Below are 22,097 nucleotides of genomic sequence, written 5' to 3'. Positions count from 1 at the left end.
TATCCATTAAAAACTAGCTTTTCTGCTTAGCAAAATAACCATGTATATAACAGTATTAAGACAACGTGTACAAAGTGTTGCATTTTAAATGCTATATTAGCAGTTAAGAGTCTATTAATGATATACCAAAACAAACTCCAGTGTTCATCCTGACAAGCTGCAAGATACCTCCCTCTCTTTCACCTTCTCAAAATTTTAAGGAATACAATCTGTGGTAGGACATGAAAGATCTACTGCTAAATACTACAAAAAGAAAAGGAGGACTTGTGGCACCTTAGAGACTAACAAATTTATTAGTGTCTAAGGTGCCACAAGTCCTCCTTTTCTTTTTGCGGATACAGACTAACACGGCTGCTACTCTGAAACCTGCTAAATACTAGTCATTGATCTACACCACCATTATATTTTGCACTTCTCTAGTACTTGCCAACCAAGTATCTCAAAATGCTTTTAGAGGAGTTTAAATCAAACCACTCAGCTCCTTCCGAGGTACAAAAGTATTAACTAATTTCATTTTATAGAAGGAGAAATTGGGGCACAGAGGTGAAGTGAGTTACAAAGTCATAACCAGAACACAGATCTGTCCCCCAAATGATGGAAGCTATTTCTTCTCTTCCACCTGTGCTGCTTTCAGATATACATTTTTTTAGTCTGTTAACTTAAAAAAAAAAAAAAAAAGGAAACATGCCCAGTTTTCCCACATATAAACCTTGCAGACTGCTTCATGGTTTCAGTAGATGCATATGCATTACAGAAGCCTCTTTTCTAAGCATATGGTTTTAGCAAGGTAAGTGAATGAAAGTGACATGCTAGGGTGCCATATTTATTCTCTTTAAATGACTTTAAATCAGTTTCCAATTCAAAAGATCCACCCCAGGTCTCCAACAGCAAAGTGCTTAAAAATCATAGCAGACGGTGCAACACAAGTGACAAAGTAAGAGTGACAGTTTTAGAAATGGGTTAAGACCTGGAAGTAGTCGTCAAACTCTGATTTTTCTGCTCCTTTATATCAAAGATTTGTAGCATGGTGGCATATGAAATTTAGTATTAACAAGCACAAAATAAGGCACAAAGTGGGGAATAATTTGAACTGCTCAAACACTTCACTGCATTCTAAATTAGACTATGTCTACACTGCACACCTTGCAACCGCACTGTTGTAAGGTGCACAGTGTAGCCGTTCTATCGCCGGGAAAGCTCTCTCCTGGCAACAAAATAAAACCACCTCCAACAAGAGGCAGTAGCTTCGTCGCTAGGAGGTGGCTCTCGCTGACAAAGCCCTGTCCACACCAGCTCTTTTTGTTGTTCAAACTTATGTCGTTCAGGGGGTGTTTTTTCACACCCCGAGCCACAAAAGCTTTAACAATGGAAGTCCCAGGGTAGACAAAGACTTAGATATAACACGGGGGAAAATCCTGGGTATTTTTGTGGCCTGCTCAATTACAGTTTCTGCTCGGGCCTTGTCCTCCATGGGCCAGAGGAGAATGCCACAGCAAATCAGGGCCCTGCTGGCTTAGATGAAAGGAGCTGCCTGGCCTTAGCCGTTCAGCTCCTGGCTGGGACCAGAGGGGGCAAGGAAGGGTGCTGCTCTCTGGAAAAAGGAACTTGAGGGTATATCCAGAGTTTGTTTCTGGCTGCACTTTGCACAGCTCATTTTGCAGAGAAAATCTAAGAACCTTAACCCTGAGATTACGGTGAACCTAAAGGGGCCAGGTAGCAAGAGGCCCAAGGAAGAGACAGCAATGAATTGAAAAAAAGCTATATATTGCCGTTTATAGGGTCCATCAGCTGGAACCTGGAGTAGTGAGTGGGCCAGAGTTCCCCTACCGGCCAAAGGGTAAAGTAATAAACCCCAAGAAGTGATGGAGCTTATTTGGGAGCCTGAACAAAGGGCCGAATTAAAGGACGCAGAGCCAGGACTGAAGACCCTACTGAGGGCAAATAGACTCTTTATTGGACTCTAATACCCCAGAAGGGGTTTGTGATGGGGTGTTAGCCCTACAACTAGCCCATAACCCTAGGGAGGCTGTGCAACAGGCAGCCAATTGGAGAAGGGCTGCGAGGAGCAGCCAATCAAGGCCAGGCAGGCCCATACAAGAAGAGCCACAGGGCAGAGCAGGTCAGTCACTCCCTGGAGCTGGGAGGACTGGCTGCCTTGCAGGCAGAGGGCAGCTAGCACCTTGGACAGAGCGGTGCTGGGCAGGATCAGGGGAGCAAGAGTGAGCTGTCAGCTGACTGCTGGCATGCTGAGACCCCGAGACAAGGGTGGAGAAGGTGCTGGGGCTGTGGGAAAGTGGCCCAGAGAAGTAGACTATGGGGTTGGAGGGGATGTAGCATGCAGCTGCCATCTACAGAGTCCTTGGGCTGAGAACTGGAGTAGTGGGTGGGCCTGGGTCCCCTTCTTACCCCAGTTGCCACTGAGGAAGTGGCTAGACAGTGGACTGCTGTTCCCTGGAAGGGGGGGGGAGAACCAAGTGAGACACAGACAGAGGGCTGTGTCCTGAAGAGGACACCACAGTCATTGTGATGACATGGGTCCAGGAGCAGAGGTGACAGTGGGTGAGACACCACCAGAAGAACGGGCACTGGCTAGCAGAGCTGATCCCCTGGACATCCAGCAGAGGCACCGCAGTGATGAGTTGCACCCTGTTGCAGGGTTTATTTGGACTTTGTGGTTTGGCTGGAGTGTCAAGCCACAGAAGGCCCATCAAGGTCAGTCAGCAATCTGCTGGAGGCATCGGAGTGAGAGGACTGTAATACCATGCTCAGCCACAAATAGGCACTCAAACAGGAGCGTCCCCCTTCAGTTCCTCTCAGTTCTTTCCCACTTTCTTCCAGCTCTCAGGCAGTGAGAAGGCTTACTACAATAACTTTTCTTCGGAGGGCATTCTGTGCCAAAAAAGTAAAAATTCTGCAAATTTTATTTGTCAAATAAATGTGGAGGCTCCAGCATAGCATTGGGGAGCAGAGGCCACTGGCTGCACAGAGGTGGGAGATCACTCTACAGCTTCCCCCGGGACATGGACTCAGCGATGAGGCTGCATCCAACTCTGATACAGCACAAGGCCAGGCCTGCCCCTCCGTGTCAGGTGCACCAGGAGTGGGCAGGCAGGCTCAGCCCAGCAGGATCCAAGTGTGGAGAGGCTTAGTGAGGGGGATCCAGGTGTGGGTTGAGAGGGTTCTGCGTGGGACCATCTGGGTGCGGGCTGCTCAGCACGATCCGGGTGCAGAGGAGATCTGGATGTAAAGGGGCTTGTTAGGGGGTTCTGGATGCAACGGTAATGGGACGTTGCAGGGGGTTCCAGGTGAAGGTGGTTGGGGCTCAGCAGAGGGTGGGGGTCCTGGGGGTGGGGAGGGAGGGACAGAGCTCGGCAGTGGTGTCTGTGTGTGTGTGTGTGTGTGTGTGGTGGTAGGATGCTGGAGGAGTAGGACTCAGTGGGGTGGTGATCCAGGTGCAGCTGGTTGGGGCACGGCAGGGTGGGGATCTGGGTGTGGGTGACTCATTGGGGTGGTCTGGGGGAGTGGGGCTTGTCAGGGGTTCTGTGTGTGTGTGTGGGGGGGTGAGGCTCTGCAGGAGGGTCTGGATGGATAGTGGATTGGGGAGCAGCTCCCTATACAGTGATCCCTCCCCCTGCAGCTGAGTGATGGGTGTAGGAAGTGGGGGGCAGGGGAGAGTTTGCAGAGCTTCCTGCAGCTGGGGGAGAAATACGCGGGTGGGTCTGACCTACCCTTGGATGCCGTGCAGGGGAAGAGGAAGTCCTGTCCTCCCCAGCCCAGCCAGGACTAGTGCTGAGCCCAGTACAGCGTAGGAGCCACCAGCCAGGTCTTCCCCAGTCCCGCCCCCTGCCCTTCAGTTATTTACCTTTCTGCGGCTGCAGTGGGCACCCAAAACATACTGCTGGGGAAGGTTGCATGACTGCTCTTGTGGCTTCCCTTTGCTTCCCCGTCAGCCATTTTTCTTTGGGGAAGCAAAGAAATCTACGTGGGATATAAATTCTGCACATGCGCAGTGGTGCAGAATTCCCCCAGGAGTAATAATTGTATATTTGCCATGGCAGCCTATGCTCTCAAACACAGTTACTGAACACAAACTTTCTTAATGCAACATTAAGCTTGCACTGCTAAAAATGAAGTAAGAATCTTAGTTCTTATTTCTTGATTACAGCACAGCTAGCTTGGCCACACTGCACCTATTCGCTATAACACCACTGACTTAGACTCTAAATACGTTCTACGGATGGCATACCAGAGATCACTTATTCACTGACGTGTCAAAAACTCCCGCACCCCAATCTGGGTCTATGCTGGTTTTGTGCTATGTATGCATCTTGTGAACCTTGTAACTGATACTTGTAACTTCTCATAACTTAAGCCTGACCCCAGATGTAAAATACCTTCCTCCTTAACTTGTATAAATTTGATTTTAAGCATTAGCTTTAATAAAAATTGTATGTGAAATATATTAAAGTTTCACATGCTATGGACAAGTCAATATTCCTGTTCATTTCTGAAGCTAATTTTAGATTTGAAACTGACTTAACATGTAAAGAAGAAAATTTTATTTTTCTCCACCCCAGGAGTAAGTGTCCCCCCTCTAAGCTGGTTTAAGACCTTCAAGTGCTTGAACTACTTAGATCAGTGAGCACTTTAGATGCAATGCATGGATATACAGTGCAAAGCTTTTTATTGCATATAAGCAAAAAGCCGACTTCTATTTGTAACTTAATATCCACTTTTTTCAAACTTGATTATAGACAGTTCTCAATCAATACTATTTACCTGCCAAAGGTAACTATTCAGCTATTTGAGTTGTGAGAGAAAGTGTCATTACTTTTGTTTTACCATTGTTTAATTGAGCAACTGTAGGGATTTTGCCCAAGCTCCCACATCTTAACCCTCCCAACCCCCAGACGTCACACACTGAAAAACTTCTGCCTCAAAATATGAATTTTCTAAAGAAAGTTATGAGTAAAAGGTGGTAAGATTGCAAGACAACTTGTCCCTAACTGAATGAATCATTGCCAAATTAATTCAAAGGGATTTACACAGACATATGACAAAGTTATTTCTGGCTTAGAACTAATCTGAAACAGACAAACATTGTTACAATAAAAAGAGCATCTTGCTACTCCAGAAGGCAGACTCCTATCAGAGTATTCAGACCCTCCCTCCTCTGAATGCTCCCAGGTCTCTCACCTGATTAGTTATACCAAGGTCTTGTTTGCCAGACACACATAATGGTCTCAACAGAATAGAAAGATACTTTTTTAATCTTTAAAAGTATAAACACAGTAGAACCTCAGAGTTATGAAGACCTTGGGAATGGAGGTTGTATGTAACTCTGAAATGTTCGTAACTCTGAACAAAACATTATGGTTCTTTCAAAAGTTTACAACTGAACATTGACTTAATACAGATTTGAAACTTTACTATGAAGAAAAATGCTGCTTTACTTTTTTTAGTAGTTTACATTTAACAGAGAACTGTACTTGCTTTTTTGGGGGGTCTGCTGCCTGATTGTGTACTTCTGGTTCCAAATGACATGTGGGGTGAACTGGTAAGTTCGTAACTGTGGTGATCATAACTCTGAGGTTCTACTGTACATGCTGCAGGGAGAGTATGAATTGATGCGGACAATCTGGCTTAGGTTACTGACCAGTATCTCAGTTTTAGTTTTTGGTTTAGATTTCAAAGAAGATTGTGATAAGACAACTCGGCAGATCTATTGTTTCAAATCAGCATTTCCTAGACTTGAAAACTGAGCTTCCCCTTCAAGAAAATGCAAACAATCCATCCCTCTTCAACCCTGCCAAGTGCTGTTAAAGGCTTAGCCCCAGATGACTGGAGACAGATTGTGCCATTTTCACAGCAGTGCTTCCTTTCTTATAAGTAGTGCTGCCTAGTGGCTAGAGCACTAGACTAACTCAGGAGACTGGAGTTCTATTCCTGGCTCATCCACTGGCCTGCTGGGTGACCTTGGGCAAGCCACTTCACCTATGCCTCAGTTTACCCATCTGTAAAATGGGGATTATATTAACTGCTTTGAGATCTGATGAAAAGTGTTCTAACATCTAGGTATTATATGCTTTGAGTAATAAGAGTTTACAGTGGTGACATTTGCATCTGAGTTTGTACCCACTGAAACAAATGGGGCAATTCACAACTTGATTATTGTATCAAACCCCCTGCAACTCAGATGGCTAGGACTACAGTTAACCTTGAAAGTGTGACTGAAATGTCTCTTTACAACTTTGACAGCTAAAAATCTTGTTTAAAAAAAGTGAAAGCTGAGACTGTGGAGAAAAATTAAGAGTCCTATCTGCCCCCCTGGTTAATCATTCATGCCTCTCATTTGTAAACAGTGCCTTAAAATGAATCCAGAAATATATTGGGTCCAGAATGTGGCAGTCTACTGGAGTGGAGGAACACCACTAAGTAACAAGCGACAGCTCACACCACTGCTTCCTATTGGTTTCCAGACTGAACCTGAACTGTTCACCTACAAAGCCCTAAATGATTTGGGACGTTGCAATAAGCTAAGCTCTCTGGGTCCAAAACAGCGCATGTCTGTTGGCCTTCACAGCCTGCTACAAGAAGTGCACCTATTCCTGTGGACTGCTACAGATGGTGGGGCTTGAACCGCCTCAGGTAGGGACATTATGAATTAGGTTTTATAGGGGGTTATATTATGTTGTCTGTCACGGTTGGGGGGTAAACTGCAGTTGTATTATTGGTTTTGTATCTTGCATCAGGAATGCCCTTTTGGAAGAAATCCAAACCAATACAAATCAGATAAGAATCTGTCCTGCTTTCATCCACTGCACTACCCTCACAGTAGGCAGTTCTGCTGTAGTGAATGTGAGGAGCATTGAATCTTTTTAAAAGCACAACTTATTTTTCTTGGAAATAAGGAAGAGATAGGAATACTGGCGTGATTTTAGGAAATCTACCTTCCTAAAAATAGTAACAAAATGGATGATATTCCTTACAATGTTGATTTGTAATGCATTAGAAACACAGGGGAAGCAGAGACGTCAATGTTCTCCAAAACAAAGGGAATAAAATTAAGAAAAATATTGTTTTGAAGCTTCTAAGAAGCTTTAAAGTTTATGTATATGAAATGTCACATTAGTTTTATTTTTTTCTTTAAATGCTGCTGACTGTACCTCACTTTTTTTTTTAAAAGGTTATTAGGCTCCCTTATGTGATTGACATGTAAGTTTGCCAGCTGAGATAAGGCACATGTAGGATGACAGTTTTCATACCTGCCCTATAAAGCTATCCTCCTCCTGTCCCTGAAACTAATCAGTTATCAAACCAACAGCTGTCATGTACTCTACAGCCCTTCATTAGAAAGCTCCATTTAACACACTTAAATAAGTTCTCTCATAATATCCATAAATAGATATGGACTAGATCTGAAAGAGCCACTTTTCAATTAGCATGGCCCCAATACAGTTAGCTAGCATCTGCATCACTGGAGGACAAGCTTCCCTCCATTTTCCTAAATGTTTCCTTGCAACATTCAGCAAACTGGATTATATCATCATCACAAGAGTCTCAGTGGGGTAGCAACCACCACATCCCAGTGCTGGTAGGTTTTGTTTGCAATCAAGAGTGCAGAGGTGTGTATCTTTGCTTTGCATGGTCTCCAAGTACAGGAGACACTACCAACACTCTTAGCAATAGCTACAATTTTATTTAATGAAATCTGCAATCTCCCTGCCTCCATTAGGTATCTTTTTACATGGGTGACTATCGATATTTGTTAGCACCATGCAACTGAAAACCTATACATGATGTAAACAAGTCTGGCAGCGTTTGATCAAGATCCCTTTTGAGGAACAGCCAAATGTGAAATCTGAAGGTCGTTTCAATTTTTAAAAGACTGAAGAAAATATATATTTTATTTCTACAGCAATATCAGGCAAACAAATTTGCACCCCACTCATCATGCCTATTTTCAATTCTACACGTAAGTCTCGCACTCTCCAGTACTCAGAGGGAATGGAAAACAATGAGACAGATCCGGGGCCATAATAGCCCACTTGGGAATATCCCCAAAACAAAGGTAAGGCTACCAAATGTTAGAGCTGCTTTGGAAGTGGCCCAGACTTAGGGCAGTGCAAAGATGGCAAAAACCTGGGCTGCACTGGGGGTGGGTGGGTGGGGTGTGTTCAACGAAGATACGCAACTTCAGCTACGCTATTCGCGTAGCTGAAGTCGAAGTATCTTAGTTCAACTTACCTGGCCATTCTCACGGCAGCGGGTTGACCGCGGCGGCTCCCCTGTCAACTCTGCTTACTCCTCCTGCCAGTGGAGTATAGGCATCGATTCAGGGATCGATTTATCGCGTCTCGACGAGACACGATAAATCGATCCCTGATAGATCACTACCCGGTGGGTAGTGAAGATGTACCCAAAGACAACTTCTTATCCCCCAACCCCCTTCACATAAGCCGCACCTTCTGTTACCTGTCAAGAGTCACAGCACAGAACCTTGCCCATGGTCTTTGAACCCATCCTACCACTTCTAGTCCAATCCCTGTTTCAGTTTCTTATTTTAGGTCCTTTGCATATGCAGTGCTAGAACATCACATTTACAATAGATTGTTACCTTACATCATGCATATAGCTAGAGGGTGCAGCTGCCTTTTTTAATCAAATGCTTTGGATTTAATTAGGAGACCACAGTTCTTTTAGCCTCTCAGATTTTGGTCAGTTTGATGGTATTGAGAGGGTAGTGTCAGATCACTGACGGAGTATCAGAAGATAAGCATATTGAGACAGTTCTGGTACAGCAGAAGCCATTGAAAACCTTTGCCAACCACAAATACAAAATTACCTCAGAATCACACTAAAGTACTGGGTTAACACTGGTATCTCAGATACCACACCATGGAAAATTGCTGGCAAATGCTGACAATGGCTGTCATTGTATTTTTCAGGGAGTGTTTTCCCCTTTGTCATATAAAGCTTTAACTTTCAGATGTTTCTGAATTAGCCACCATAAGGGGCTTCCAAAGAGTGTTAGTGTTTCCCTTCACCCCCGCCCCACCCAAAAAACTCAAACCAGGTAACTGGATTTAAATAGTCTTTCCAAAAAAAAAAAAAAAAAAATTATCTTTGAGTTGAAACCAAGCGGGAAAGTTTCAGGCCAAGAGAATTTTTGGAGGAAATGGCAATTGTGATTACATTCATTCATTCTCTGCCACTATGACAAACAGCAAGTCTCTCTCGACCCAAAAATGAGCAATAACCCAACACAACTTAGTTTGTTTCCCCTACTACCACCCCACAAGAGATGCAAGTTTCTCTTTTATCACCTGCTATTACAACACCTATTATTATTGTAACTGAAACACACTTCTTTTCAGTCCATTCAACAGCACTCCCTATAGTCAGTTTTCTCCCATTTGTATGGGTCTTTCACACAGAAATGGGAGATTTAAATGGGAAAATACAATTGTAAAATGACAAAAGTTGGCATGGGAATGCACGGGAGAGCATAGTGCCATAAGATATTTTTAACAAATTTTTTAACAAATGAATGATTTTCAGGTTGACAGTCCCAGTGCCACATGGCCCCAACATAACTCACCAACTGTGAGCGAGACACACATACAGCCTGCTGGTTAAAACGACTACACATCACAATGGGATAGCTCTTTAGATGACCAGAGCACTAGGGAGGCAAGAATTTAGCCATGGCAGACAATGCCAGCCCAGCCCCAAAATTGCCCACACCTTGTTACATTTCTCCACAAAGTTGTAAGCAATCCCACTCCCTCCACCAACTCTGTTGTAGTCTTCCCTGCTTGGAGGCTTCCCATTATACAGCTCCACAAAAGGACTATGCACCCTGACCCCCCAGGCTGGCTTATCTAAGAGGAATATTCATTCAAAACAGCGGAAGTTATAGCACTTATAAGCTTGTTGCCTAGTAATAAAACACAGTGCCGGTAAGAGTGATTACATGGGCTGCTCCTGGAAGTGAGGTCTCTTATTTAAATCTGGAGAGGGCATACAGTAGCTATAGCACACCTTGTGAGGGAGAGAGAGAGGAGATTCCTCTCCTAAAGGTCCATCAGAGAAGAGTCAGAAAAAGAGATTGCAGGGGGGGAACCTTCATGCGTCCTGCAAAATCTTTCCCACAGCAATGAAACCTTCAGAAGCAAGGCCCCACCAGGCATTTTTAACATGAAGCCATCAGTGTTCCATACTACTGAAAGCTGGCCCCAGCCCAAACTTCCCAGTGCTGGGGAAAGAGGAGGGGTTTCCACCTACTACCCTAGGAAACGCCGCACAAAAAACTCCGTGACCAGAGTGTGACAGCCGCCCTACCCTTAACTCTGCCCCCAGGGCCTGCCCCCGGGGCCTCCCCCCCGCCCCTACCCTTAACTCTGCCCCCGAGGCCTCCCCGCCACCCCTACCCTTAACTCTGCCCCCGGGGCCCCGCGATCCCCCCACCCTTCTGTGTCCCGTCCCCGGAGGCGAGCCCGCCCCCCACGCACCTTGTTGTTGTACTCCTCCACGAAGCTGCCGAGCGCCAGGCGGAAGCGCTTGTCGGGCCGGACGCTCCAGTTCATGGCATACACGGTCCAGGGCGCCTCGTACTTGTAGATCTCCTTCCGCTTCCCGTGCAGCGACATGGCGGGGCCGGGGGGCGCGCGCCGGGGCCGCAGGGGACAAGGGCCCAGGTGAGGCGGCGCGCGGGCGGGGGGGGGGGTGTCTCGGTCCGAGCGAGGCCTACGGAAGCCGGGGGCAGCGGGCACAGACGGGCCGGGCAGGGGAAGCGGGTGGAGGGCGCAGCCGGCTCCCGGCCCCGAGTCCCGGCTCCCAAACCCAGAGACGCTGCGCGCCGCGGCGGAGGCCGTTTGGGATTCGGCCCCTCACACAACAGGAGCGGAAACCACGCGGGCTGCCCCGCCCGCTGCGCGTCCGTTGGCTGAGTCGACCGCCACTCAGGGAGTCCCGGACCGCCGTTGGGTGGGAAACCTGCCAGTCATAAGCGTTCCGGTCTCTTATTGGTCACTGTACCGCTCATTCTAAGCAGTCGCGCCCCGCATTAGTAGAGTCACCTGCCACTCCGTTCGATCCCGCCCCAGAAGGATGGGATGCTCTTTCTCAACATCTCATTGGTTGCGATGGGTCGCAGTGGCTTCGCCTCTTCATGAGGCGGGACCGTCTATCTTTCTCTCATCCTAGTGGCTGGAAAAAGTGTCAGTCAGGGGTGAGATGTTGGGTGGCAGGTGGGACTTGGAGCCCAATAGGGGTTCGCGGAGCAATTTGAGCCTTAGATGTAGACGTATCCTTGAGGGAGAGGGGTTCGAATCCCAGCTCCGACAACTAGCTGTGCTGTAAAAACCTTGGGTCAGATCAGGCGCCTTTAAGGAGCTCAGCTCCCATTTAAGCAGTAATATAAGGGCCAGATTTTTAGCTGTGCCAAGCAGTCCATATGCTGAACAGTTTTGAAAACCATGCCCCAGGTCAACCCTTGTAGGTTAATTCAAAGGGCAGGTGAGGCAGAATGTCACTGCTGGGCGGTGCCAGGAAAGAGTCTGTGCTGCCTCGAGTCAAGGAGTGTGTCCCATACATGGATGGAAACACATAAAGGCCTTGCCTTACGCTAGGAACATTTTTCGAAAGCTTTGCACCACTGCTGACAGTTCTCCTGCAGACAAGGCATTGGAGGAGGAGCAGAGAAAAGTCTAATTTGTATGGGCCCAGATTCTCAAAAGATTGCAGCACCTGTTTAGGCAGGTACCCAGGGCTGGCCTTACCATGAGGCGAACTGAGGAGGCCGCCTCAGGTGCCAGACTTGGGGGGCACCACTAGGACCCAGAGTGTAGAAAATTGTGTCTGCTGCTGGTGCATCTGTATTCTCTCTGCTCGAGATGCACAGAGAGGGGAGAGTGCTGCGCTGGAGGAAGGAGGGTACAAGAGACATAACAGGCAGGCAGGAGAAAAGGTGAGAGGGAATCACAGAAAGCAGCAGGAACTGCAGGGAGAGAGAGGAGGAGGAACCTCTTATGAACCTCTCAGCACCCCCAGGAGCCTGGACTGATTAACCCCAGCTTCTCAGGGAGCTTCCTGTTTGCTGCTGCTTCCCTGAGCCCACTTGAGGAGAACAAGCAGTCAACTGAAGTAGCAGGAGCCAGTTAGGCCCTTAAGACGTTGATATCTTCCCTCACTCAGGCCCTGCTTATTTGTCCCCTTCAATTGAGTGTTGAGAGCCACTATAGCTGGCACAGAACAGCAGTCATGAGTGAAAGAAGAAAACGCCCCTCGGGGGCAGCATTCAGAAAAAGAAAGAAAACAAAGGAAGCTTTTCTATGTAAGCAGGAAGGAGCTCTCCTGAGATACATAGACACAAATGTTCATGGTGAGCCTTCCGGCCCCAGGGAGGATGTGAGTGGTGAGGAGATGCCTGATCTCCCAGTTAGTCAGAGTGCAGGTGACCCTCCAGCTACTGCAGCATCCATATCTCCATTTCAAATGGATGTAACCATGCACATTCCTGAAGAAAAGTGTAGATCAGAGAAGGGTGGGGTGGAGGCGCAAGAAACAGCTGCTGCTGAGTTTAGTTCCTTAAGTCTAGAGGATCTGGGACTGTGGACCCACTTGAGCAGTAGCCTGAGGGACTTCCTTGTACTGCATAGGCCACAGCAAGTGAAAAACTTCATGTTCCCCAAAGACAATGAATATAGAAGTTTCCATCCAACACATTACTGGTGTGAAATCCCCAAATGGTGACAAAGTGGAGAGGCCATGGCTTATGTACTCAAAAACCCAGAATGCTGCATACTGGTTTTGTTGCAAACTCTTCCAGTCAAATGTTCCAGCCACACTGGGTTCTACAGGAACAAAGGACTGGAAAAATCTGGCATGCCATGAGAAGGAAGCAAATCACCAGAGAGCATTCCATAGGTGGAAAGAGTTTGAGATGAGACTAAGGTTAAAGGCCACCATAGATAATCAGCATCAAGAGAAGATTACATCAGAGTCTCTTTACTGCAAAATGTTCTGAAAAGGCTCATTGCCATTGTGAGACTGCTTGCTACCCAAAACCGAGCACTGCGTGGCACTTCAGATCAGCTGTATGTGCCGAACAATGGAAACCTCCTTAAAATTGTGGAGCTGATGGCTGAGTTTGATGCTGGACTCCAGGAGTATCTAGGAAGAGTCACCACCCAAGAAATGTGCACACACCACTACCTTGGAAAAACCATTCCAAATGAGATCATACAGTTATTGGCAACAAAAGTCAAACAGAAGATTGTGGCAGCTCTGAAGTCAGCAAGATATTCCTCTGTTATTCTGGACTGCACACCTGACATCAGCCATACGGAACAAATGACTTTAATGGTGCGTTTTGTAACAACAACAGAAGCTAGTGAAAATGTCCCTGCAGTGGTGACTGTCCGAGAGCATTTCCTAGAATTTATTGACATTGATGAAACTACAGGAGCTGGTATGACAAATGTGCTTCTTAAGAAGCTGGAAGATACGGGAATTGGGATAGCTGACATGAGAGGTCAGGGCTACGATAATGGTGCCAACATGAGAGGAAAGAACAGAGGAGTGCAGACACGGATCCGAGAGTTAAACCCTGGAGCTTTTTTTGTCCCATCCAGTTCTCATTCATTGAACTTGGTGGTCAGTGATGCAGCATCAGCGTCTAGTGAGGCTGCTGAATTTTTGAATGTAATTCAAAGCATCGATGTATTTTTCTCTGCATCAACTCGTCGATGGCAAATTTTGAAGCAACATCTGGGAACATCCTCTCTGACACTGAAACCACTGAGTGCCACACGACGGGAAAGTCGAGTGGAGGCGATAAAGCCTATCAAACACCAAATTGGGAAGATAGATGATGCCACAGTTGCCATTATGGAGGATAATGCTATGACAGGAACTGTTCATGGGAGAACAGGGGCAGAGGGAAATGGAATCACCAGAAACATACATTACTTCAAATTTCTGTGTGGCTTAGTGTTGTGACCTGACATACGGTTTGAAATAAATGTTGTAAGCAAGAGACTCTTGTTATATCTGGAGCAATGGAACAACTGGACAAAGCAAAGTCAGACCTACAGTCTTACCAGTCAGATGAGGGATTTCAAAACGTTCCAAAGAGTGCACAGAAGTTGCCAGAGGAACTTCACACTGAAGCTATTTTCCCTCCCATTCAAGAATACAAGAGTCACCGAAGAAGACGACGACATTTTGATTATGAGGCATGGGATAATCCCATAAGAGACCCCAAACAACAATTCAAAGTTGAATTCTTTAACCGGGTGCTAGATTGTGCAATCCAGTCAGTTGAAGAACGTTTCATGCAGCTCAAGGAACACAGCAGTATATTCGGGATGTTGTAGGATATTCCAAAACTCCTCACGATACCTGAAGAAGACCTACACCAGCAATGCAGGGCACTAGAGACAGCGCTGACACATGATGACATGCGCGATATTGATGCCAGTGATTTAGGTGATGAACTGAAAGCCCTTTCAAAATACATTTCAGCAGGATCAACTCCAAAGGCTGTTCTGGAATATATGTGCACAAATAAGATGACCACCCTCTTTCCAAATGCTTTTGTTGCTCTGCGCATACTTCTAACACTTCCTGTAACAGTTGCCAGTGAAGAACGCAGCTTGTCCAAGCTGAAGTTAATAAAAACACATCTACGCTCCACAATGACACAGGAGAGGCTGGTCGGCCTTGCAGTCATCTCAGTAGAGCATGAGCTGGCCCAGACTGTGGGCCTTCAGCAGGAAGCAGTTCAGATCTTTGCAACCAAGAAGGCAAAGAACAGTTTTCAGAGTAGCAGCCGTGTTAGTCTGTATTCGCAAAAAGAAAAGGAGGACTTGTGGCACCTTAGAGACTAACAAATTTATTTGAGCATAAGCTTTCGTGAACTACAGCTCACTTCATAAACGTGTCTTTATTGGGGTAGGTAGCAGAGCAGTACCATGAGAGGAGTAGAACAGGAAGAAGAAGGCAGAATTGAGACCTTTCAAGGTTTTGGCCCATGCAAGAGGGCATGGGGGTGTCATTTGAGCCCCCCGCCTCAGGTGCCAAAATGTTGTGGGCCGGCCCTGCAGGTACCAATGTCCTAGTGGCCAGATTTTTGCATTGGAAATAACCTCAATGCCTTGGCCAAAATTTCTCATTCTCCCACTGTTGTACTGTGGAAGGTAGCTACTGCCCTCCATGTCACAAAGGCCCAGAGAGAGGTCTGAACAGTTGTCATAGGCCAGCTGGTGAGGGGCCAGTTCAACATCAGTAGTGAGACTTGTTGCGATCTTTGTTAGCCAAAAAGGAGCAATTTGGATGATAGAGGGAGAATGGCGCTGCTGATAAGCAGGGCCAGCAAACAGAAGCCTGTTTCAAAGTTCTTCTGAAAAGTGGCTAAAATGGCCCATCATGTTCTGATCAAGCCCGTTCACTCTTGTTACATCCAAGAAAAGGGACTCGGGCTTCTGCAGCTGCCTCCATTCAAGTGCCGGGTTAGCCTTTATTCTCATTACTTTTCTAAACAATAGGACTGGGAGTTGGCACACGTGTGCTCTGTTCCCAGCTTTGCTATGGGATCCCTGTGTGACCCTGGGAAAGTCACTTCCCCATTCTGTGCCTCAGTTTCCCATCTGTAAAATGGGGATAAGCTAGCATGGAATAAGATAGTGGTGTCCTGTCTGTCATGTAGATCCTCTGGGGCAGGGAACATCTTTGTTTCTTGTCTGTACAGTGCTAGGAACAAAGCAGCCATAAGTCTTGACTGGGATTCCTAGGTGCATAATATAAATAATAATAATAATAATAATTAAAGTATTTGCAACTTACATAAGACTTTTCCATAAGTGCTTTACAAACTGCTCATTACTGTAGTCCTCATAATTGCCCATGAGAAGGGGGTAGCACCATTTTCCTTATCTTGCAGATAAGGAAACCGAGGCACCAATTGAGGTAAGCGACTGGGACAGGATCTTGCAGCAGGCCTGGGACAGAGCTGGCATTTCCAATTTCACCTAAGTGACTTCCCTGTGGGTTTCTGAAGTGGCACACGGAGGAAGGATTTGGGCATGTCACTTGACAAGAGTCTGGAGCCATTTACGGGCACTATGAATCCACAGGAGTGTGGCTCTGGGACCCACCGTCTGTACCCAGTAGCCTGCATCTCACCACCATCCATGGAGTAGGTGCCTCTGGTGCAGTGCTGTCCCGAGCAGGCAGAGCTCTTCCTCAGGCTTTGGTCACTTTTCTTGGCCTGGGACTAAAATTCACTGTCCCTGACAGTGCCCAGAACCAGCTGCTTCAGAGGAAGGCGCAAGGAACTCTGAAGTGGTTCATTATGGGATAACCTGCCCATAGGGGCAGTTTCTTCCCAAACTCATGGGGGGTTGGTTATCTTGCTGTCTGTGGGGAGGACGGGTCAGATGTTAACGGTGCTGTGTGGATTAAAGACCCGGCCATGTGCCAGCCCCCAGAGATCCTATGGGAGCTCAGTTGCCTTTTGCCTCTCCAGGAAGAGGCAGGAGCCTTGTGGGAGAAAAATGCCTTTGGCTGCAATGTCCCTGCTGCAGAAAGATGAAACCAAAGTTGTCCTGAAATAGAAATAGCTGCATGGTTGGAGTGTGTGTGCGTGCGTGCGTGCACGCAGCCGGGCCAGGGACACGGGGCTGGGGTGAGAGACACAACAGCGACAGGTGCTGCAGTGTGGTGGAGAAGCCGGCTCAGCGAGCGCTGCCCAGGGTTGGCAGGTGAAAGGGTATGTTCACACTGCAAAGGAAGGTGGGATTGTAGCGGGGGCAGGCGTCCCACCACTGGCTTTAATCTGGCTGGTGCGGGTGGCAGGGGAAGCGAGGAAGTGGCAGCGGGGGCTCCTGTGCAGGCTAGCCACCCCAGCACACGCCTGCCCCACTCAGGGTGCTGCCCTGCGCCAGGATCCATGCCACAGCATCTGCAAACACCCCTAGGCCATAGATCCCCTCTGCCCTGCCGTGGCCCTCCCCTGTACACACACCTCAACCACAGAACCTCCCATGTACGCTCCCCCCAGCACGTACCCCCTGCCCAGCCCCTTCTCCCCACAGTGTTTTATGGCCCTGAGTTGGCACCATCCCCTTCACAGCCCAAGCCCCGCTCAAGCAGCAACAGTGTGAGCTTCCCGGTCCCATACACCTTCCTTCAGAAGGGCTCTCCCCACCCTCCCTCGAGCGGCTGTGGAGAAACCAGGTCTGGGGCAGGGGACGGTGCACAAACTCCCCTTCCCCTTCGCACGGCTCTGCAGCTGCCCTCTGCCTTCTCCTGCTGCGGGAGAGCCCTGGGTACCTGCTGAGACCTCCAGTGCAGTTTCCATAGCGACATTGCTCAGGTACAGCAAGGACATCAGTCATGGGGGTGCTGGCAGTGAGGGCACAGGCCAGACGTCTCCTGGCTGCAGCTTAGCTAATTCTCTTCTCCGATCCCCACCACGTCCTTTAATGAAAGAGCTGCCTTTGCTCCAGCTAGCAGTTCATGGGCATACTCTGTCGGGCCCGAGTGCCGGGGTAGGCTAGTGACTGTGGTGATTGAATAGGCAGCCCCGAGTCAGCATTGAGCCAATGCCCCAGCATGGGGCTGCTGGAGGAGCTGCAGAACCCAAAGTGTTGCCATGGGTAAGAGGAGGGCCGATCGGCTCGAGTTTCTGGCCAAATCCCCATCTCCGCAGCTGTCTCTCCCCTGCCCTGCACCTGCGCTGGTCATTGGTGCCTGCACGAGCCGGTGCGGGCAGCCGTGCAGAACCAGACGGGTGCCACAGACACCCACGCAGCACGTGTGTGGATGCCAACAAATGGCCCAAGGAAGGGCGAATCAGAGCGTGTTTTCACACCACGTTCCTCCCCATGGTAGCTGACCCACCACGGTGCCAATTCCGGTGATATCCTGCCCCGCTGCTGTTCAACCTGCCATTTCAGTTGGAGATGAGGGTTTTCACTTCCTGTCCTAAACTCTTGAAGGGTGTTAAACAGCGGCCATGTCCCGCCCAAGTGGTGGCTGCATTTCATTGGTGGGGGAAATAATTCTGGTGCATATATGCAGTTTGTAAAGTCCTTTGGGATGAAAGGCAGTATATCTCATTGCCCAGTTCCACAGGGTAGCCCATCGACTGTACCATGTTATTGTACATACATTTTCCCCTACTTACTGATACCCACGGCTGGCTCATCTGTGGGGATTGAACCGGGGAACGTTTAGATCTAGAAGCATGAGTCTCTATCGCGTGAACTAAAGGAGAAAACGTCTTGGTACAAAGGCCACAGCAAATTCACTCTCCTCTGTGTGTTATCCAGCCTCTATGGAGTGACAAAGTCCCAACTACCTGTGCTGGGCTGCGTCACCGCTTCTCACACACACCCTCAGATTAGGATTAGCATTGTGCTGGTCTTACATCATTTTGTTGTGCATTGTGAGTGCACCTATTACAGGCATTTGCTTTGGAAATGTCCTGCCTTTATACCCCATTACTGAAAGAGATGAAAACCATCTTTCACTGCTTGCACCTGTGGGTTGTTTTGCCCTCTCTGGAAATTGCCATTGTGCGTTTGCAAGTCTCCCTGCCACCTCTGCTTCCAATGCAGGTGTTTTTCAGCCCCGGCAATTTAGTAGGACGCTTAATGTTTACAACCCGTTAAACGCTGCAGCCTCTGGAGCCATGAGCTCCGAAGCCTTGAAGAGTCAGCAGAGTTCAGGCAGCTGCACGTCTAATCAGAGGCCGCGGGGTCCTAGACGAAAGCCTCCAACTCATTGCTTTACCCTGAGCTGTCCTTCCCGAGGGTGTCGCCATCCTTGGAACGGCTGTTGAGACCACCAGTGTTAAGGTCAGCCAGGTAAATGGCCCAAATCAGGACATTCATCCGAAAGTGCAAAGAAGACCAATTAAAGGCATGGAGCATTGAAGCTGGGAATTTTCAAAGGGAGGTGTTGGGTGCGTAATCCCCTTAGGCCCGCTGGGAGATCGAGCTCTGAAGCTGGCTCGAATACGGAGCCAACATCTCCTGAGCCCACTGCTACACAGAGGTGGGGAAAGCCTGCCGTGTGCATGCCTAAGGGAAGCGCTGTGCCCTGGGGCCTCACGCATTTCCGAGGGTTTAGAGCACAGCTTCCATGTGGCTGCTCCCCGGTGGCGGCAGGGTGGGAAGATTGAGGCACAAGGCAGGAGAAAGCAGGGGGGTCCCCCCATCAGGACTTTGTTATCTGAGTGCCCCCAAAGCTCATTTTCTCTCTGGACAAAGGGGAGAACAAGCAGATCAGGTGCCTCTGTCAAGGTCTCTGGGCACCAAACCATTGGCTTGTTCCCTGCGGTGGCTGTTCTAATCTCCGCCCTCTCATATGTCTGCCCGGCTGTGAATGTGGAGCGCATGTTGGATTGTTCCAGGGGCTGGGCCCTAGGCAGGCCAGGCTGTCCTTGCAGAACGGCCTTTGAAAAGAGCAGGGTCAGATGAAGTGCTGAAATCCAGCCGTGTTCTCATTTCTGCAGAAGGGGAATTCCACAAACGAAGGCCCTCTCCGGCATCTGCGAGAGCTGCGCTCTGAGCGCCACTGGCCCTGGAGTCCCCGACAAGGGCAGCTGACAGAGAGCGTCCCAGAGATCTGTGTAGATTAGGACCCGGGCTCTGAAGCAGCTCCAGTATTGGACGGGGTCAGGGTAGCGCTCAGAGCTCAACCGCCATGAGCTCGCTCCAGCCACTCTCCCGGCCCCTCGACAAAACACAGCCTCGAGCCACGTTAGGTGCCAAAACCATTTATTAGCAAAGTGGACACTAAGAAACGCTCACAGTCTTGCTACTCTCCCAGGGAGCTCAACACTGCATGAGCCGGCACCCAAGACTACCTCTACAGCATCTAAGCAAGTGGCAAGGCAGCAATGCTAGGCGGGTTTTCTCCTGCAGGGGAGCAATGGGGTCCCTCGGTTGGGTGGGAGGGAGCATCTATGAAACCATTATCAAAAGAGACAATCTCCAGTGAGGGCTGAAAAGAACATGTCTGGGGGTTGGTTTTGCTTTTCTGCTTTCCAGGATTGTGCTTATGAGTTTTGTGCTTTCCACTCACAGTTGAGTTTGTCTGGGAAGCTACTGGGGATTTGCAAGAGTCGGATGTGGGCTGGAGGAAAGATTCTCGGGCCTGGCTGAAGCTTACAGTCAGCCTTGCTCTGGGCTGCCGGCCAGGGACCTGTGCTGAAGCGTGATAGAGTGGTGGAAACCACCACCCTCGTTGTTTCTTAATGACAGCCAGATAGGACAGGGATGACTTCTCTCCTCTGCCCATCCCCTGGATGTTATACCTCCAGCCCCTTCATTCTCCCACTATCCGATGCCTCCTTCCCGCTCCTCCTCCAGACAACATCGTCTCCAGGATGAACAGCCCCAGTACGGTAGTGCGCAAAGGTCCCGTGGTGCTAGGCGCGGTACAAACATAGATGGCGAGGTGATCCCCGCCCCAGAGAACTGCCAGCAAGGTGGCCTCACAGCCGTGCATTCACTCTCCCCCTGCAGCAGTGGCCCATTTTGGTGGCACCAACACAGAAGGAAGCCTTGGCGAGGAAAAGGAGGCTGGTGCCATCTGGCTCCTCCGGCCCGTTGGCTTCTTGGTGGCCATCAAAAAGCGCCGCGTTGGGTGCACTCTATAATGTGCAATTTGAATCTACTCTACATAAGCCTTTGGAGAACAATGATCTCTGAACTCCCTCCACTCTCCACTCCCCTCCACCGGGACAGACGACAGCTACAAAGTGTACCCCTGAGCCAATAACCTTGTCCTCCCCCTCTCGCCCCCACAGTCAAAACTGAAATCAACGAAACCAGTTCTCAGTTGCGGTTCCTCTTGGCTTGGTTTGACGTGTGCGCATCTCTAACTGCCAGGAAGCACCGGGTCGGAGAGATGTCTCTGAATGTCTAGGTGCTCGGAAGAGGCTTCAAGATGCTCGGGGAGGGAAGGGAAACGAGCGCCGCAGAAGAGTCCCCGTGTGTTTGTTGCCCTCTGGTGGGGCTCTGGGTTGGGGAAGGTCTGGGAATGACACTCCGGCTGGGAGTAGATGGTCATGGTTTTCTCCGAGGCTGCCATCAAGTGTACCCCACTGGACAAGGAGTCCCTGGATTTCAGCTGGAACTTTTCTATCTCTGTGTATCTTGGGCTCTGGCAGAGAAGGGGAAGAGAAGGAGAAATGACGGTGTGTTGTTATGAGATTAAACTCAGCAACAAGGGGCTTCTGGCCAAGAGGCCATAGCGTCCCATAGAGAGAGAGAAGACCATTGAGCAGGTGGTGCCAGCCCATACAGTGGGGGAGCTTCTTGCTTTTTCTTGGGGACACCTTGGAGCAGAGACGCCCCTGCCCCGTTATTGGGGAACCCCTTACAGCTCACACGCACTCCCATTGGTCAAATCCTGCTGCCCTAGTGACGGTGCAACCCCCTGTGTTGGAGCCATGTCTCGAGGGATTCAGAGGCCTGGTCTACACCTGAACATTAAGTTGGCTGGAGAAGTGCAGTTAAGCTGACCTGAGTCCCTGGGTAGCCAGCGTTAGCTACCATCGACCTGGCTACTGCCTCGCGGGGAGATGGATTACCTGGGCCGACGGGAGAATCCTTCCCATCAGTGCAGGTCGTGGCTACACTGAAGCGCTGCAGCTCAAGTGTAGACAAGCCCCTGAGCTCTCAAAGCAGCAGCAGCTCCCCCAGCGACAGTGGTGGCTTCAGGCAAGCTAGGACAGATCAGCTGATTCATGCCGGAAAGGGGACTCTACTCTGTTTTCCTCCAGCACCCCAAAAGAATGGCTTTGGGGTGCGTGGAGTTCTCATTCCAGGCCTCTGCTGGGCTTCATCCCCTCTCCAGCCCCAAGGGCTTAGCCCAGAGGGGATGACCTGGGGTATGACGGGTTTCAAAATGGCCCTGGTTTAGTCGGGGCCCCCACTGCCAAAGAGAGGAGAAGCAGGAGCAGGGGGACCTCGCCCAGAGAGAAGCAGTGGGTGAGCTGGCAACATCTCCGGGGTCTCTCCATCCCCCACATTGGTGAGAGGAAGTTGCGTCCCTCATGGCCAGACCCTTCTCCACAC

At 49.1% G+C, this 22,097-nt stretch overlaps 2 protein-coding genes and 1 long non-coding RNA gene across 3 annotated transcripts in view; 1 reads left to right on the top strand and 2 right to left on the bottom strand.

Moving 5' to 3' along the window:
• The window catches only part of DCAF7 (DDB1 and CUL4 associated factor 7), a 19,006-nt gene extending 8,316 nt beyond the window's left edge, over positions 1 to 10,690 (bottom strand). Inside the window, exon 1 of the mRNA XM_074940827.1 lies at positions 10,515 to 10,690. Coding sequence (XP_074796928.1) covers positions 10,515 to 10,652 — 138 coding nt within the window. The 5' untranslated portion in view covers positions 10,653 to 10,690. The remainder of the gene's footprint in view (positions 1 to 10,514) is intronic.
• LOC141978612 (uncharacterized) overlaps positions 10,558 to 22,097 on the top strand; it is a 25,046-nt gene continuing 13,506 nt past the window's right edge. Inside the window, exon 1 of the long non-coding RNA XR_012636407.1 lies at positions 10,558 to 10,700. This is a non-coding gene — a long non-coding RNA (uncharacterized LOC141978612). The remainder of the gene's footprint in view (positions 10,701 to 22,097) is intronic.
• KCNH6 (potassium voltage-gated channel subfamily H member 6) overlaps positions 19,864 to 22,097 on the bottom strand; it is a 101,122-nt gene continuing 98,888 nt past the window's right edge. Inside the window, exon 14 of the mRNA XM_074940826.1 lies at positions 19,864 to 21,180. Within this exon, the coding sequence (XP_074796927.1) occupies positions 20,896 to 21,180 (285 nt within the window). The 3' untranslated portion in view covers positions 19,864 to 20,895. The remainder of the gene's footprint in view (positions 21,181 to 22,097) is intronic.

Source organism: Natator depressus, chromosome 27 (assembly GCF_965152275.1).
Source record: "Natator depressus isolate rNatDep1 chromosome 27, rNatDep2.hap1, whole genome shotgun sequence".
NCBI lineage: Eukaryota > Metazoa > Chordata > Testudines > Cheloniidae > Natator > Natator depressus.
Note: the sequence above shows the minus strand (reverse complement) of the source record. Positions and strands in the feature narration are given on the sequence as shown.